General features: G+C 39.4%; 1 protein-coding gene across 1 annotated transcript; it reads left to right on the plus strand.

Moving 5' to 3' along the window:
• The first annotated feature begins 1,391 nt into the window (after window positions 1–1,391).
• Window positions 1,392–10,191, plus strand: LOC146713263 (B-cell receptor CD22-like). Its single transcript, XM_085452667.1, has 6 exons — window positions 1,392–1,456; window positions 1,536–1,781; window positions 1,868–2,047; window positions 3,164–3,262; window positions 5,132–5,230; window positions 9,894–10,191. The coding sequence occupies exons 1-3, from the start codon at window positions 1,435–1,437 to the stop codon at window positions 1,963–1,965; spliced, it is 366 nt and encodes a 121-aa protein (XP_085308793.1). The 5' UTR covers window positions 1,392–1,434; the 3' UTR covers window positions 1,966–2,047; window positions 3,164–3,262; window positions 5,132–5,230; window positions 9,894–10,191.
• The last annotated feature ends 5,461 nt before the right edge of the window (window positions 10,192–15,652 follow it).

Raw genomic sequence — 15,652 nt, forward strand, 5'->3', positions numbered from 1 at the left:
TAAAGTAGGAAGAAGATTCACCACAGAAGGGTGTAAAAGTGAGGCCCTTGATAATAATTTTTTTTCTTGTAAAATGATTTAAAAATTGCTCACAGAGAGCTGCGGAGGCCAAAACTGACATTCCCGGACAAGGATTGATCACAGAGTTACAGATTTTGAACAGGATTCGGGGGTTGTGGCTATTAGTCTCAACAATATCCAACAGGAAAGCAGCTTTAGTGAAAAGAAGGAAAAGAGACAGATAGAAATGCATGAGGCAAAACATGAAATCTCAAGACAATAAAATGAAATTGGGCCAAGTGTGCAAAGAAAATCTGAAGTGGTTTAAAAGCTGTTATTAATTACAGTGTTTAAGATGTACTTCTACCTTTGACCTGTTTCAAAATTCTACATGTTGTATGAGTATATACAAAACTATATAGAAAGGAGATGGATGCAGTTTTGTTTTGTTCAAAAGTTGAACGAAAAGAAAACAAAGGAATTGCATGTTGAAGTGTTTCAAGACTGTTCTATCAGCCAAAATTAGCCAAAATTAAATTATTTCCCTCATATACATGACCTTTGATGAACTCCTTAATTATGAGTTTGGACACCTTACTATGTATCAATAAAGACATTGTTCGATAATCATGGCTTTTCCAAGGGTAGCCCTAGTGAAATGTAGGCAGAGATCAAACCCAGCCATTTTTAATGGAAAATGAAATGAAAATGAATCGCCTGAAATATAACAGAACCCACACATTTCAGAAAGCAGAAAAAAAAAAATTAAAACGATTAATTGACATCCGAGGGGGAAACAGCTACTGTTAATTATGAATGCATCTTGTTAACTGAGCTATCTAGCAAATCCCAGAAAAACTCATTGGTTCTACCTGCTTGTGCAAATTTGCCAAATATGGTCTAGTTTGTTCTGCACAAGCTGTCACAGTAGCTACTTCCTTTATAAAATATGGTATCTGATCTTAACCAGAGTTAAAACTAACAGACTCATTTCTCTGCAGTGCAGACATCTTTGCTCATCAGCAGATCAACACAAGGTAAGTAAACCTCTTGGAAAAAAGTAACATTTTCAGTGCGTGTGTGTTTCTATATTTTTTTGCTATATTACTAATGAAATATTCACACGAAATACAAGAATGTGAACATTCTACACATGATGCAATAACAGTGAGTGTAATAAATTCTCTCACAGCTCATTTGACTGTGAGTCCCAGCAGCTCTCAGTTGTTTGAGAACGAGTTTGTGTCTCTGAGCTGTGAGGATGTTCAAAGCTCTGCTGGATGGACTCTGAGAAGAAACACAAGTCAAGACATCAGTAGTGAGTGTGGACCTGGTTGGGGAAAACCAGCTGGTTCTTCTTGTAACATCAGCTACACTGACACAGTTGACAGTGGAGTTTACTGGTGTGAGTCCAGAGAGGGTCCCATCAGTAACATGGTTAACCTGACAGTCACTGGTAAGCTGAGTGTGTGGAGTTAGTGTTGATGAAGCTGTGTGTAAATGGATGAAATGCTGTAGTTTGTCTCTGTGTTGAGGTGGATCAGTGATCCTGCAGAGTCCTGTCCTCCCTGTGATGGAGGGAGATGACGTCACTCTGCTCTGTAAAACAAACACCACTCCCTCCAACCTCCCAGCTGCTTTCTATAAAGATGGCTCCCTCATCAGGAAGCAGCCTACAGGTCACATGACCATCCAGCATGTTTCCAGGTCTGATGAAGGCCTCTACAAGTGTGACATCAGTGGTCATGGAGAGTCTCCATCCAGCTGGATCACTGTCACAGGTGACACACTCACCTGTCTGTGTTTCTGCAGCTTTCAACATTCACAATGTGACGACAACTTAATGACTGTGTTTGCTTTATTTTAGGGGAAGACACCACCACACCTCCACCTACATCCACACCTCCACCTCGTTCTACTTCTCTTCCTCCATCACTTGCTCCTCCAGTTCTCTTTGTGTTGTAATTTGTTGGGTCAGTCTGTGTTGTGACTTTACTGGTGGTACTGGTTCTGCTGGTGAGACGACTTGTTAAAAGGAAACTTAAAGGTGAGGAGATTTCATGGTTTCTCTCTTTTCAGCTTCAATTTTTAGTCTTACTTCATTCACATAGTAAGCATATATAGCAGCTGGATAGCGTATTCAGCTTTGGAACTTCAGATCATCCCTCCATGATGTCTAGATCCAGTAAGGGTCCCCAGGCTAATCAAGCCTAGCCTACCTTGAACATAAGCAAGCAAGAGCAATAACTGGTGTCATATACTGCCCTTTACTTTCAGTGACAAACAACAATGGAGCCGAAATCAAGCCAATATCAGTCACCATCTAATGCGGGATTTCCCAAGGTGCCCTGTCCACACTGCTGTTATAACTTTGTGTGATTATCAACAAGACTGGCTACAGATCCTGACTAAGGAAAGGAGCAAATCTGAACTACCTCTTCTATATGAATGGCATCAAGCCGTATGCCAAGAGTGATTGATAAAACCTCCAGTTCAGTGGAAGGCTCTAACCTATACTTCCCAAATGAAACATCTTTTGCCTGGCTTTGTATTTGCCATCAGTGACATCCGTAGTGGCTCATCCTGCAGCATTATTTGTCCTTGAGATGCTTTCAAAGAGTTGAGACATACTTCAAGATGACAAACTGATTTCAGGTCACAGACAGGAAGGCAGAGATAAGGAGACAGGGCCTGCTATTACAAGACAAAGATCAACACAGCACTAGCGTAACATCACAAAGTGTTCTGGTTATTGTAGGGACCACAGACCTGTTTTGATGATTGTGGGCCATAGATTGCAGAAGCTGCATGCTTCCACTACCCACATGGCCTACTTTTAATCCTTTGGGGGGCGGGGGTTCAGCTCTGTTTTCAGTTTCAAAACAAGACATTTCTGTATGAAAAAAACTTTTCTGTTCTTGTATCCTGTCTTATTTGTACCTGGGATATGGTGCCTGCATCATCTGCACAGTTGCGTCCTCCCTAAAGCAGCTGTTTCACTGCTAGTCGCTGATTTAAGAAATTTAGTTTTTCATTATGTCCAGTTTGAATACTGGAGACAAAAGAAGGGGATCAAATAATTTTGCATCATAATCAAAATATTAACAGCAGTACTTAAATGACTATCTGCAGTGATGTCCTCTGTGTGTGTTTTATTGTGCAGAGACTGATCCAGCTGCAGTCTACTCAGCAGTGAGAACTGAAGACGTCAGTTATGGGCAAATCACCATCAAAGAGAAGAAAAGAAAATTAAAGAAAAGAGGTACAGCTGCGCTTCTTTGTCTTCATCATGGATAAAAAATGAGAAAGAGAGTCCAGCAGATGTTGAGATTACTGTCTGCATGAATGTGACACTGTTTACTAATTACTGTTGAGCAAAGCATCTTTATTTAAACAGTAGTGATGTGCGATACCACTGATTTCCTTTCCGATCCGATACCAAGTAATATTCAGGGTGGTATCGACGATACTGATCCGATACCGATACTTTGTACAAAACGGATTTTATTTATTGTATCTCAAATTATAGCGTCATAATGATTACAGGACATCAGAATACCTTCTTCTTATCACTTAATAATGCAGAGTTCATCATATAGAAATAAAAAAACTAAAGTTGTGTGCTATTTGAACACCAGTTTTCTGTTTGAACACGTCAAACAGAAAACTGATTAAACAGAAGAGTTTACGTCAGTGTCCGGTTATATTTTAGACAGCAAGGAGCAGACGGCAGAGTTTCACTCCACCGAGGGAGCTCGTGACGTACTACCCGGCTTTCTTTAGACCGCGAAGGCCGGTCCTCAGGTGGAAGCAGCCTCTGAATTTGGACACCCCCGCTGTTTCCGGGCCGGCCAATAATAACGGTGACATTTAACGTATTTTATCCGATAAATAAACCCTGTAAAATATATTTATCCACCCAAACAGCCCTTTTGAATGTCTCCCTAATTCTGAGGTCTCAAGGTTGGCAAGTATGGCCACAACACCTCACTTTTTTTGCCACATTTATTGCAAACCACGGCTCAGCTGTTTGTGGAGGTAAAATACATCCGCACAATTACGCTCAGCCATTGTTGTGAGTGCGCACGCCAAGGGGCTGCGAGACATTTATACAGCCGTATTTCGCACATGACTATGAAAGGCGGAAGAGGAAGTAGTTCCTTTGAATGTAGAGAATCCGAATGTTATAGTTTCTTTCCACTGTGTTCCTGTTAATGATAAACTACAAATTTACTCTAAATTACTAAAATATCGATATTTTAATGTGAGAATCGATTCTAGAATATAAATGATTGGTATCGGAGGAATCGATATTTCAGGATCGATCCGCACATCACTATTAAACAGGGCTGAAGTCAGTGTGAGATCATCACAGTTTTTTCACGGGACGCAGACACGTTTCTTTCATCAGATTCATAAAGCTGTGTGCGTGCATGCCTCGGCTTTAATTACATTTCCACTCTCATCTGTAGAAGTGAAAGCTCCCGCAATACTTGAAGCAAAGACACCAAGTTAATTGTCCGTTCAGACTTGTAAGGCCATCGCCTTCAGACTTTTTCATCTTTTCTGTGCATCATGGAAGATGCATGATGTGAAGTTATGGCAGAAGTCTTGACTAATATCTTTAATCATGTGTGGGTGTAGTCATTGCAATATTCATTTTTTTTGCATAGAGAATCACTATTTGCACCAAATGTTATAAGACATGTAAATATCAAAGAAGTGCAAAGAAGTGCAGCTCAGTTAAAAATATTGCAGTTAGTGTGATGTACATGCATCCCATGATTTTAGCATGTTTTCATGAAAACAGTGCTTTGATCAGTTGTTTGGTTTAATAATAACCTTCACTTCCAGTTCTGTTTTCTTCTTTCATGACAGTAAAGAAAAGGGTCAAATACTATATGAATACATAATAAACCTATAAATGCCAACAGTTTCAGTTTAACATTTTTGTTTGATGTTTGCTGCAGCAGCACTAAACATTGTGTGTCTGTCTTATTCCTGTTCATACAACATAAAAAAAGAAGTGTAAATAATCGAAATAGTTTTTTTGTCATATTAAATGTAATGGTAAGTGCCAGTATGAATGTAGAACTGCACTGATGTCTTCTTTGTGTGTTTTATTGTGCAGAGTGTGATCCAGCTGGAGTCTACTCATCAGAGCAAACTGGAGACGTCAGTTATGGACAAATCACCATCAGAGACAAGAAAAACAGATCAAAGACCAGAGGTACAGCTGCTCTTCTTTGTCTCCATCATGGTTCAGAACAAGTGTTTTTGTCCTTCATAAGGACGATATTTGTTCTAAATATTGAGATGCTATTTGATTATCTGTTTATCTATCATCTATCTATCTATTTTACAATTCGTCTTTTCATTGGAACGTCACAAAAACTTCTAATTCATTACCTTTATGCTAACCATCATTTCAAAGAATTTGAAGTGTGCACTTTGTTTTGAAAACTAAAAAAAATACTGTGTTAGTGCAGTTTTGCAGTTTTTTAAAACTCAGTTTGCTTTAAAATCATTGTAAGTTTAGTGATCTCTGAGGATATTTACAGTGGGGCAAAAAAGTATTTAGTCAGCCACCGATTGTGCAAGTTCCCCCACCTAAAATGATGACAGAGGTCAGTAATTTGCACCAGAGGTACACTTCAACTGTGAGAGACAGAATGTGGAAAAAAAATCCATGAATCCACATGGTAGGATTTGTAAAGAATTTATTCGTAAATCAGGGTGGAAAATAAGTATTTGGTCAATAACAAAAATACAACTCAATACTTTGTAACATAACCTTTGTTGGCAATAACAGAGGTCAAACGTTTACTATAGGTCTTTACCAGGTTTGCACACACAGTAGCTGGTATTTTGGCCCATTCCTCCATGCAGATCTTCTCGAGAGCAGTGATGTTTTGGGGCTGTCGCCGAGCAACACGGACTTTCAACGCCACAGATTTTCTATGGGGTTGAGGTCTGGAGACTGGCTAGGCCACTCCAGGACTTTCAAATGCTTCTTACGGAGCCACTCCTTTGTTGCCCGGGCGGTGTGTTTTGGATCATTGTCATGTTGGAAGACCCAGCCTCGTTTCATCTTCAAAGTTCTCACTGATGGAAGGAGGTTTTGGCTCAAAATCTCACGATACATGGCCCCATTCATTCTGTCCTTAACACGGATCAGTCGTCCTGTCCCCTTGGCAGAAAAACAGCCCCATAGCATGTTTCCACCCCCATGCTTCACAGTAGGTATGGTGTTCTTGGGATGCAACTCAGTATTCTTCTTCCTCCAAACATGACGAGTTGAGTTTATACCAAAAAGTTCTACTTTGGTTTCATCTGACCACATGACATTCTCCCAATCCTCTGCTGTATCATCCATGTGCTCTCTGGCAAACTTCAGACGGGCCTGGACATGCACTGGCTTCAGCAGCGGAACACGTCTGGCACTGCGGGATTTGATTCCCTGCCGTTGTAGTGTGTTACTGATGGTGACCTTTGTTACTTTGGTCCCAGCTCTCTGCAGGTCATTCACCAGGTCCCCCCGTGTGGTTCTGGGATCTTTGCTCACCGTTCTCATGATCATTTTGACCCCACGGGATGAGATCTTGCGTGGAGCCCCAGATCGAGGGAGATTATCAGTGGTCTTGTATGTCTTCCATTTTCTGATGATTGCTCCCACAGTTGATTTTTGCACACCAAGCTGCTTGCCTATTGTAGATTCACTCTTCCCAGTCTGGTGCAGGTTTACAATACTTTTCCTGGTGTCCTTCGAAAGCTCTTTGGTCTTGGCCATGGCGGAGTTTGGAGTCTGACTGTTTGAGGCTGTGGACAGGTGTCTTTTATACAGACGATGAGTTCAAACAGGTGCCATTCATACAGGTAACGAGTGGGGGACAGAAAAGCTTCGTACAGAAGACGTTACAGGCCTGTGAGAGCCAGAGATTTTCCTTGTTTGAGGTGACCAAATACTTATTTTCCACCCTAATTTACGAATATATTCTTTACAAATCCTACCATGTGAATTCATGGATTTTTTTTTCACATTCTGTCTCTCACAGTTGAAGTGTACCTCTGGTGCAAATTACTGACCTCTGTCATCATTTTAAGTGGGGGAACTTGCACAATCGGTGGCTGACTAAATACTTTTTTGCCCCACTGTAGATGTGTTTGCACTTTTTTGTCTCCATAGAAATGCATGCCTTAGTCTACTTTAGCTTATTAAAGACAGTACTATACCATGTAGGGTATATTTTGTCACAAAGTGCTGCTGTTTGGGTTTGGAGTGTTAGAATCAACTTTTCTAGCTTGAGTAAGAAGGCAAGCCACAGCATTCAGAATTTAATACAATTGCACATAGCTCAACATCAGACATGACCAAAAAATGGTCAGAAATACCAGCGTTGTCGATGTTCATATTACAAATATCCAGAGAAAATGAGAGGACCAAATCCAAAGTATGTCCTTTTTTTAAAAAATTGTTAGGCGAAATTATAATGATGTAAATGTTTCCAGTCTCCTGGTCACGTTGGTGTACAAGACAGCCCATTGACTTCAAATATATGAACACTTCAGGAAAAGAAAATCATTCCCACTATGAAGATGTCATAGTGAGTGATCCAAACAACACAGCAATGTATTAATGATTAACTGCGTTTGAGATTTTGAGATTTCCCTTCTTCTTGTGTCACACTGTACTATAGTGATGGGATTTCCGGCTCTTTTTAGAGAGCCGGCTCTTTCGGTTCGGCTCACTAAAAAGAGCCGGCTCTTTCGGCTCCGAACCGGCTCTTCAGGTTGTTTTGTTGCTTTAATTAATTTATTATTAACAATAATATAAAATTATGCACAAAAGGAATTACTAACGTAAAAAAAAGTGGTTTTATTTATATATGTTTATATATAAATATATGCGGTGGCCCCTAGAGACAAAACACGTACAAACTCCAAAACACATTTCTAGCATGAACTGAACTTCCAAAGCAGAGCTACTAGATCACTTAAATTACACAATTGAAAGCATGTGTGTATTGTTTGTGTATTTATACACAGGCACTCATATATATATTCAAATAATTTAAAAAAAAGTTCATTTACCTGTTACTACCACACACCAAATCCGGTCGTTGGTACTTGCTGGCTTGTGTAGCCACTAGGTAACAAAAGCTCAACACTGCGCCCAGCATCCTGGAGCACTTGGGCAGGGATAGCTCAGTAGGTAAAGTGGTCGCCCCATGATCGGAAGGTCGGCGGTTCGAATCCACTTAACGGCTACCCTGAGGTACCCCTGAGCAAGGTACCGTCCCTACACACTGCTCCCCGGGCGCCTGCTTAGTGGGCTGCCCACTGCTTCACTGAGTGAATGGGTCAAATGCAGAGAAAAACAAGTAATTTCCCCATGGGGATCAATAAAGTATCCATTATTATTACTTCTGTTGTCTTTTGTACGTGTTTTGGAGTTTTTACGTGTTTTGGAGTTTGTACGTGTTTTTACGTGTTTTGGAGTTTGTACGTGCTTCAGAGTTCGTACGTGATTTGAAGTTTGTATGTGCTTTGTCTGTAGGGGCCACTGTAAATATACTTTTATTTTTTCACTCCACATAAAATGTAATAAATAAATCATATAATACAAAAATCAACTATTCACATTTCAACTTTTAACTATTTAAATTTTCAGCTTTTTCCTTTTACAAATTTAAAGTGAAAACAACACAAAACACTGCAAACCACAACACAATTAAATATAAATTAAAATATGAAAACAAAAAGAAGATGCATATTCTCTGTCATATGGACCTGCATGAATAAATTTTCTGAATCCTTTATCATCTGCAACCGAAAATAGTTGTGGATGGTTACTATACCTTTCTAATGTGACGTTGTTGTCCCTGGCTCTCTTTCTCTTTCTCTCTCTCTCCCTCTGGCTCTGTTCCTGTGCTACTGAGTGTAACTACCGCCCCTCCCCCCTCTGCCCAGCGTAAAGCACAAGGCTCAGGTGCGAAGTGAAGCGGAAAAAAAGTGCGAGAGAGAGAGAGAGGGTGAGAGAAAGAAAAAAAAAACCCACATGACGGCTCGCGATAAGGAGCCGGCTCGCGTCGTTCACGTCAAAGAGCCGGCTCTAAGAGCCATTTCGTTCGCGAACGACCCATCACTACTGTACTAAGCAATTTGTGGAGAACTCAGGACTACGAGGTGAAACAAAAAAGCTTTTATTGTTGGCTATTCAACAAGTTCAAAGCAAACCACAGAAAAAGACTTCTAGGGGAAACAAGGAGCAGACAACTGTGAAAGTAGAACGGACAACTTGACATGAAAGCAGTGGGAGACAGACAATAAATACACAGCAGGTGATTGAACTGGTGGAAAACACAGAAGGAACAAATTAATGTGACAGAGGACGTTAAATTAAACATGATGTACATGAGTCAAGAGCCCTAACAAAATAAAACAGGAAACAGAACAGTGGGACAGAAAATAAAAATAAAACTCAGAGCAGAACAAGATGAGACAGTAGATCAATATATTATGTATATTTTTGTATATATATATTTATATATATATATATATATATATATATATATATATATATATAAATATATATATATATATATATATATATATATATATATATATGACAAAGCGGAAAAATGGAAAGAAACTAAAAACAAATCAAATACCCTCATAAATGATGATTATTATTATTATTATTATTATGTATTGCTGATGCCAGAACAATAAACTATATTGTAAAACCTGGGCAAGCAGCCACACTGATTATTTTAACTGAAGGCACATTCTTAAAGTAATAGAGTACTTCTTCGATTTTATCAAGAGTATTTAAAGCAAAACCCATGCATTATTTTAACTGTGGCTGGTCCCATGTTGTTTGAACTTTTCAGAGTCGTCGCCTAGTCCTTGCTGAAGTCCAACCGCTGGAATCCAACTGCTGTTCCACATGACCTGAGGACATTCATTACAAATCAGATCTGTATATATTGTCTTTAATCTTTTCAATAAATTCAAGTCAACTCCTACTCAAAGAGAAATTAATGTTTGTGGGAAAATAAAAGCTAAACTTCTTTAACGACTTTAAAGAAAAAAAAAATACATGTATATTTTCATCACCCTGTCTTTCAGCATCTCAGTATGGCCATAACAGCAACATGTATCTATATAATACATGTTATGTGAACAATAAATAACAATCCTATCTAGTATATATCTAATATATACATGTAAAGTAATATATTTAACATACTTAGTTACTTGTAGAACCCTGCTGTTGTCTCCACTGCAGTGATCTGTATTCTCTGCAGGACTTTAGTTGGACTTGTTCTTCTCGTGTGGTTCTGTGGGTTTCATGAAGATGTCTGATGGAAAATGTGAACTGTTGTTGCTAACACATGCACATGTCTTCAGTGTAGATCAACAAAAGCTTAAGAACAAAGTGTGGATGTGGTTAATGAGTTTTGATTTAAGGAAATGAATTATGTGAGAATTTAGATGCTGTTTAAACTAAAAAATTCTCCATCAGTAGATAACAGTTTGCATGTGCATCTTAGTTACAGTGTTGTTGATATCTGTGGTTGTCCTTGCACAGGACAGTGAGGACATATGTGCTGTCTATACTCATTCAGTCTGATATGATCTCAGTTTCCATTCAGTCAAAATCGGGGTCAGATTATGCTGCAAAAACAAATGCTCAGAGAAAGACTGATGTACTAAGAGATATACTCAAGTAGAGTTACCAGAATCACCAGGATATTTCCAGCCACTTTAATTATATGCATAATTAGTCAGTTCACAGCCAACTATAGGTGCATTCCAGCAGCATCCACAGACAGCAAAAAGCACTAACCACAGTTTAAAGCACGGTCTGGTGCTGCCATCTAGTGACACTGAAGAGCTCCAACGACTGATTTTAGGATCATTCTGGGTCACTTTAACTGCTGCACGTATTTTTGATTTCGTCTATCTATGTTTACAAAATGTATAGCGCATAGGGAACACAGAAAGACACATCTATACTACAATCATTATAGTATAATGTTGTGGACATTATAGCGTGACTCATTTTAATCTGACATTTCATTCTTTGCTCAACTGCACTGTGAAAAGCACAGATGTTTACAGTATTTGTATAAGTTATATACATGCTGCCACTCACAGTGCCTGTGTAATGTTAATGCAAAGTTTCATCAAGCTCAGCCCACTCATCTTAGGGAGCACACAGTCACACATGCATGTCTATGCTGCAGTTAACACAGTATGATACACACAGCAGTCATGGAGTAATGCAGAGTCTTTGTCATTCTCCCAACTCCTTCAGTTCATCATCTCTCACTCACTGTCATCTACATATAGACCTACACATAAACTAGCATATATATATATATATATATATATATATATATACATATAGATAGATAGATAGATAGATAGATAGATAGATAGATAGATAGATAGATAGATAGATAGATATAACAACAGTTCTAGATATAGAAGGAAGGGGGCCAGGGACTGGTGAGTGTCAGCACCACTGTCCAGGAGGAGAGAAGGAACATCCACGAATACATCACGAAGATGGCCCCAACTGACCGAGTGCTCAGTGAATACCTCAGGCAGCAGAAACCCAAGAAAGAGGAGGGAGACGAGGAACCATCATGGAAGGACAGGCCCCTGCACGGTATGTACCACCGGCAGATAGAGGAGGTGGCTGCTATCCAGAAATCCTACCAGTGGCTGGACAAAGCTGGACTGAAAGACAGCACAGAGGCACTAATCATGGCAGCACAAGAACAAGCTCTGAGCACAAGATCCATAGAGGCTGGGGTCTATCACACCAGGCAAGACCCCAGGTGCAGGCTGTGTAAAGATGCCCCAGAGACAATCCAGCACATAACAGCAGGGTGCAAGATGCTAGCAGGCAAGGCATACTTGGAACGCCATAACCAAGTGGCCGGCATAGTGTACAGGAACATCTGTGCCGAGTATAACCTGGAAGTCCCGAGGTCAAAATGGGAGATGCCCCCAAGGGTGGTGGAGAATGACCGAGCTAAGATCCTGTGGGACTTCCAGATACAGACGGACAAAATGGTGGTGGCTAACCAACCGGACATAGTGGTGGTAGACAAACATGAGAAGACGGCCGTAGTGATCGATGTAGTGGTCCCGAATGACAGCAATATCAGGAAGAAGGAACACGAGAAGCATATAATCTGTTTCTTAGTGTATTTTCTTTAAAATACGGTGTGTTTTTAATATCTTAATTCTATTAATCCATAATTATGTGATATGGATATTAAATACTTTTAGTGAAATATAATCCCTCCAGAAAGGCAGGAAAAGCCCTGTAACTTACTTTAAAACTAAATATGTTCCCTAAAACGGTGACAGAGCTACAGACCCATGACACCGTTACCCAGTTAGCTAGCAGCTAATGACCACCACTATTTGTGCAGTTAATGAAAATATAGGTGATGTTTGTTGTGGTGTTGCAAACACAGCACACTCATTTGTTTCAATTCGTCAGTTGTCTAAATGGATTGGTTCTTATAGAGCACTTTTCTACTCTGAGCACCCACAGCGCTTTACACAACTTGCCTCATTGACCCATTCACACAAGCACTTTTTTTTCCTATCTAACACGCACACACATTGGGGTATAATCTTGGCCAAAGATATTTGCCACGCAGGCTGGAATTTAACCACCAACATTGCCACTTCATTGGGTACACCTGTTCAACTGCTTGTTAATGGAAATATTTAATCAGCCAATCACATGGCAGTAAGTCAATGTATTTAGACATGTATCATTTTATGATGCTTCATGCTACATGTTGATTCCTAAGTGTTTAGTTTCAATTTGATCCCGGTTATAATATAATATTATTTGGAAACTTTTCATGGGAATCATTCAGTCTAAGTCATCAGTCATGCAGGTCTTTCCACACAGCAGCTTCTATGCAGTTTGTTTTCCTTAAATGGAAAGAACTGCTGACCTCCATGGGGAAGTAATTAGACATGGTTTACAAATTTCAGTTGTTCATTGAGTCATCAAGTGTGATCTGTCAGGGGAGTGTGAGACAGTCCAGGAGGAGAAAATCACAATCAAGCTCAGTATGTTTGTGATGTCATGAGTATGACTAAAATACTTATTGATCATTATTGATGTAGGTCTTTCATTTTTTTAGGAATAAAGTATTTATTTTGCTGCTTCTTGGCAAAATAAGAAGACTTTGTTCATGGATGAAGATTAGATATGATATGAAGGATAACCTGAGACAGGTCTGTAGTCTTAAAAACATCTTCAGCACAGAGGATCATTGGCTGTGCTCTTCTCTCCCTGGAGGTGCTGTAGGGGTCCTGCTGCCACAGGAAAGCCTGCAGCATCCTGAAGGACGCATCCCACCCATCACCTGTCAGAGCTGTTACCATCAGGAAGGTGGTACAGGACCATTAAAGCCAAAACAAACAGACTGAGAAACAGCACATATGCCAGGGCTGTTGCATTAATAAATACAATCGGGGGATAAATCGCTGCGAAAACACAACATTCAACTGTGCAATATTTTCTTTTTAACTGTGCAACATTCTCAGGACTAAATCACAGTGCTCCAACCGTATCCTCACTTGTTTGTATTCTCACTTGTTCATATACAGTCTTGTATATGCTATATTTATTTATTTTATTTATTTATATTTATTTTTAATTTATTGTACATATATGTTTCCTCCTCTTAAAAGTACCCTCTTTCAAATGTACTGAACGGGTCTGCATACAATTTTGGTTGATTCTGATTCTGATTTAACAAATATGCAGTTAATCACCATACAGACCCATGAAACTTAAGAGTCTGTCAGAGTCCTGCGTTCAGATTCATAAGAGCTGATTTTTTTTTTCTGATGCAGAATCAGCGTATGTCTGTGGCTGCAGGTCTTATCTCTGAAAACAAACAAATGTTTAATCTCTTTCACAGATCAGAACTGTTTTGTTGTGACAGCTTTGTCACAGTGATGATGATGAAAACAAACTGCAAACAAAGAACACACATTTTATCTAAGAGCAGCATTTAGCTGCGTGTCATACCAGTTTTCTTTCCTTAAAAAGCAGCTCACAGAAAGTGAAAACTGCACGCAATGAAAAGGTAAATATTTATTTCAGTTTTAAGTGCTTTCATAAAACTTTATATTTGCTGCTCATCTCAGTGTCGTCTTCACACTCTTTATGATGAATCGACAGACAAGAATACATGAAAATATGAAGCCCATCACATTCAATCTCAGTAGTAATAATTCATGTGACATTAGTTCCTACTCAATTAATGAACATTTTTAGAAGAAAAAAATGTCACTTCTGTGCAGCTTCTTTGCAACATATACAAACCTGGTCATGAAAGGAGGCTCTGTGTTTGAGCATTGTGAGGGGGGATGTTACTCAGGTAAAGGGACCAGGCGAGCTACAATGAGGCCCTCAGGTATTCTTCCATTTTCTGGTATGTTATTATTCCCGATGAGTCAACACACATCCAGACATGATGCAATCGTGTTGTGTTAGTCTGAGTCCAGAACTCAGAGTCAGAGAGTAACAGATGGCATCTCAGTCTGACATCAGGCTTGTTTCTTTAAATATGCATGCTCACCTGGTCATCAGTGGATTTCTGTCTCCCTGCTGGACTTGACACCTGGGGTCTGTTTCAGCGAGATCTCCGCTCTTATCCTTTTGCTGATAAGCTTAAAGAAATCATGTTCATCTTGGATGTGTTATTAAATCTACTGAGTTACTGAGGCAGCATCACCTGAAGCAAATATGTGTGACATCAGAGGTATGAGTTCACATCATACTCTGAAACTGATACTGTCAGCCTGCAGTATCACAGAGACAAAATACATGACGAATACATCATAGAAGATCATAGAAGACCCACTGTTTTAAAAAAATAAAGACACGTCTGTGTCCCATTGTTGGCTTTTAGAGTACAACAGGTTTTCAGTAACTTGTCTGATTCTTTTATAAGAGAAAAATGCACGACGTTGAACCACTGGATGAAACTGAAATACGTATAATACACAAACAGGTTAAACATGAACAAAATACATCACAGAGCTTCAGATTCTGCCCACATGTCAAGTGTACAGCACTTTGTGTTCAGCTGGTGGCTGATCTGAAAGCGCTACATAAATAAATTGCTTGCTTGCACATGATGTCAGCAGTAATAACTTTCCTTTCAGTAAAACAAGTCCTTGACATCTTTCAAACCCCTTTCAAAGCTAAACATTTTTCACAAGGTCATGCTGACACATACACATACTTCATCTAAGCACGCAAAGGTTATACAAAAAATCTTCTACATCTAAATGTATGACAAGATGATGTCTGTCCCGTCTGTAACATCTGAAAATAAAATATAATAAATAATAAAAACAAAGATCGACCAAATGGACCAATACGGCAATGCCACGATGATCCATTTGGCAAAGCAAATCCATTGGGTATCCTTGTTGGTCTTCAGAGAACAATTCTGATGGCTAAAGAACCAAATGGGACAGGCAAAAAAAAAAAAAAAAATGTATGACAAGATGAAGTTTCCTGTGATGTGAAGGCTTTGGAGGTGTGAAACTATGAGGAAACTGAACCCTCTTCTGTGGCAGTCTGCTG

Source organism: Copadichromis virginalis, linkage group LG3, assembly GCF_057382275.1.
Source record: "Copadichromis virginalis isolate Kocher_CV1m ecotype Utaka linkage group LG3, C_Virginalis_male_GT1.1, whole genome shotgun sequence".
In the NCBI taxonomy this organism is placed as follows: Eukaryota; Metazoa; Chordata; class Actinopteri; order Cichliformes; family Cichlidae; genus Copadichromis; species Copadichromis virginalis.

Coding starts and splice junctions, on each gene's coding strand:
- LOC146713263 (XM_085452667.1), top strand. CDS start 1,435: ATGGTTAACCTGACAGTCACTG. Junction 1,457..1,535: donor GGTTAACCTGACAGTCACTG/GTAAGCTGAGTG, acceptor CTCTGTGTTGAG/GTGGATCAGTGATCCTGCAG. Junction 1,782..1,867: donor CAGCTGGATCACTGTCACAG/GTGACACACTCA, acceptor GCTTTATTTTAG/GGGAAGACACCACCACACCT.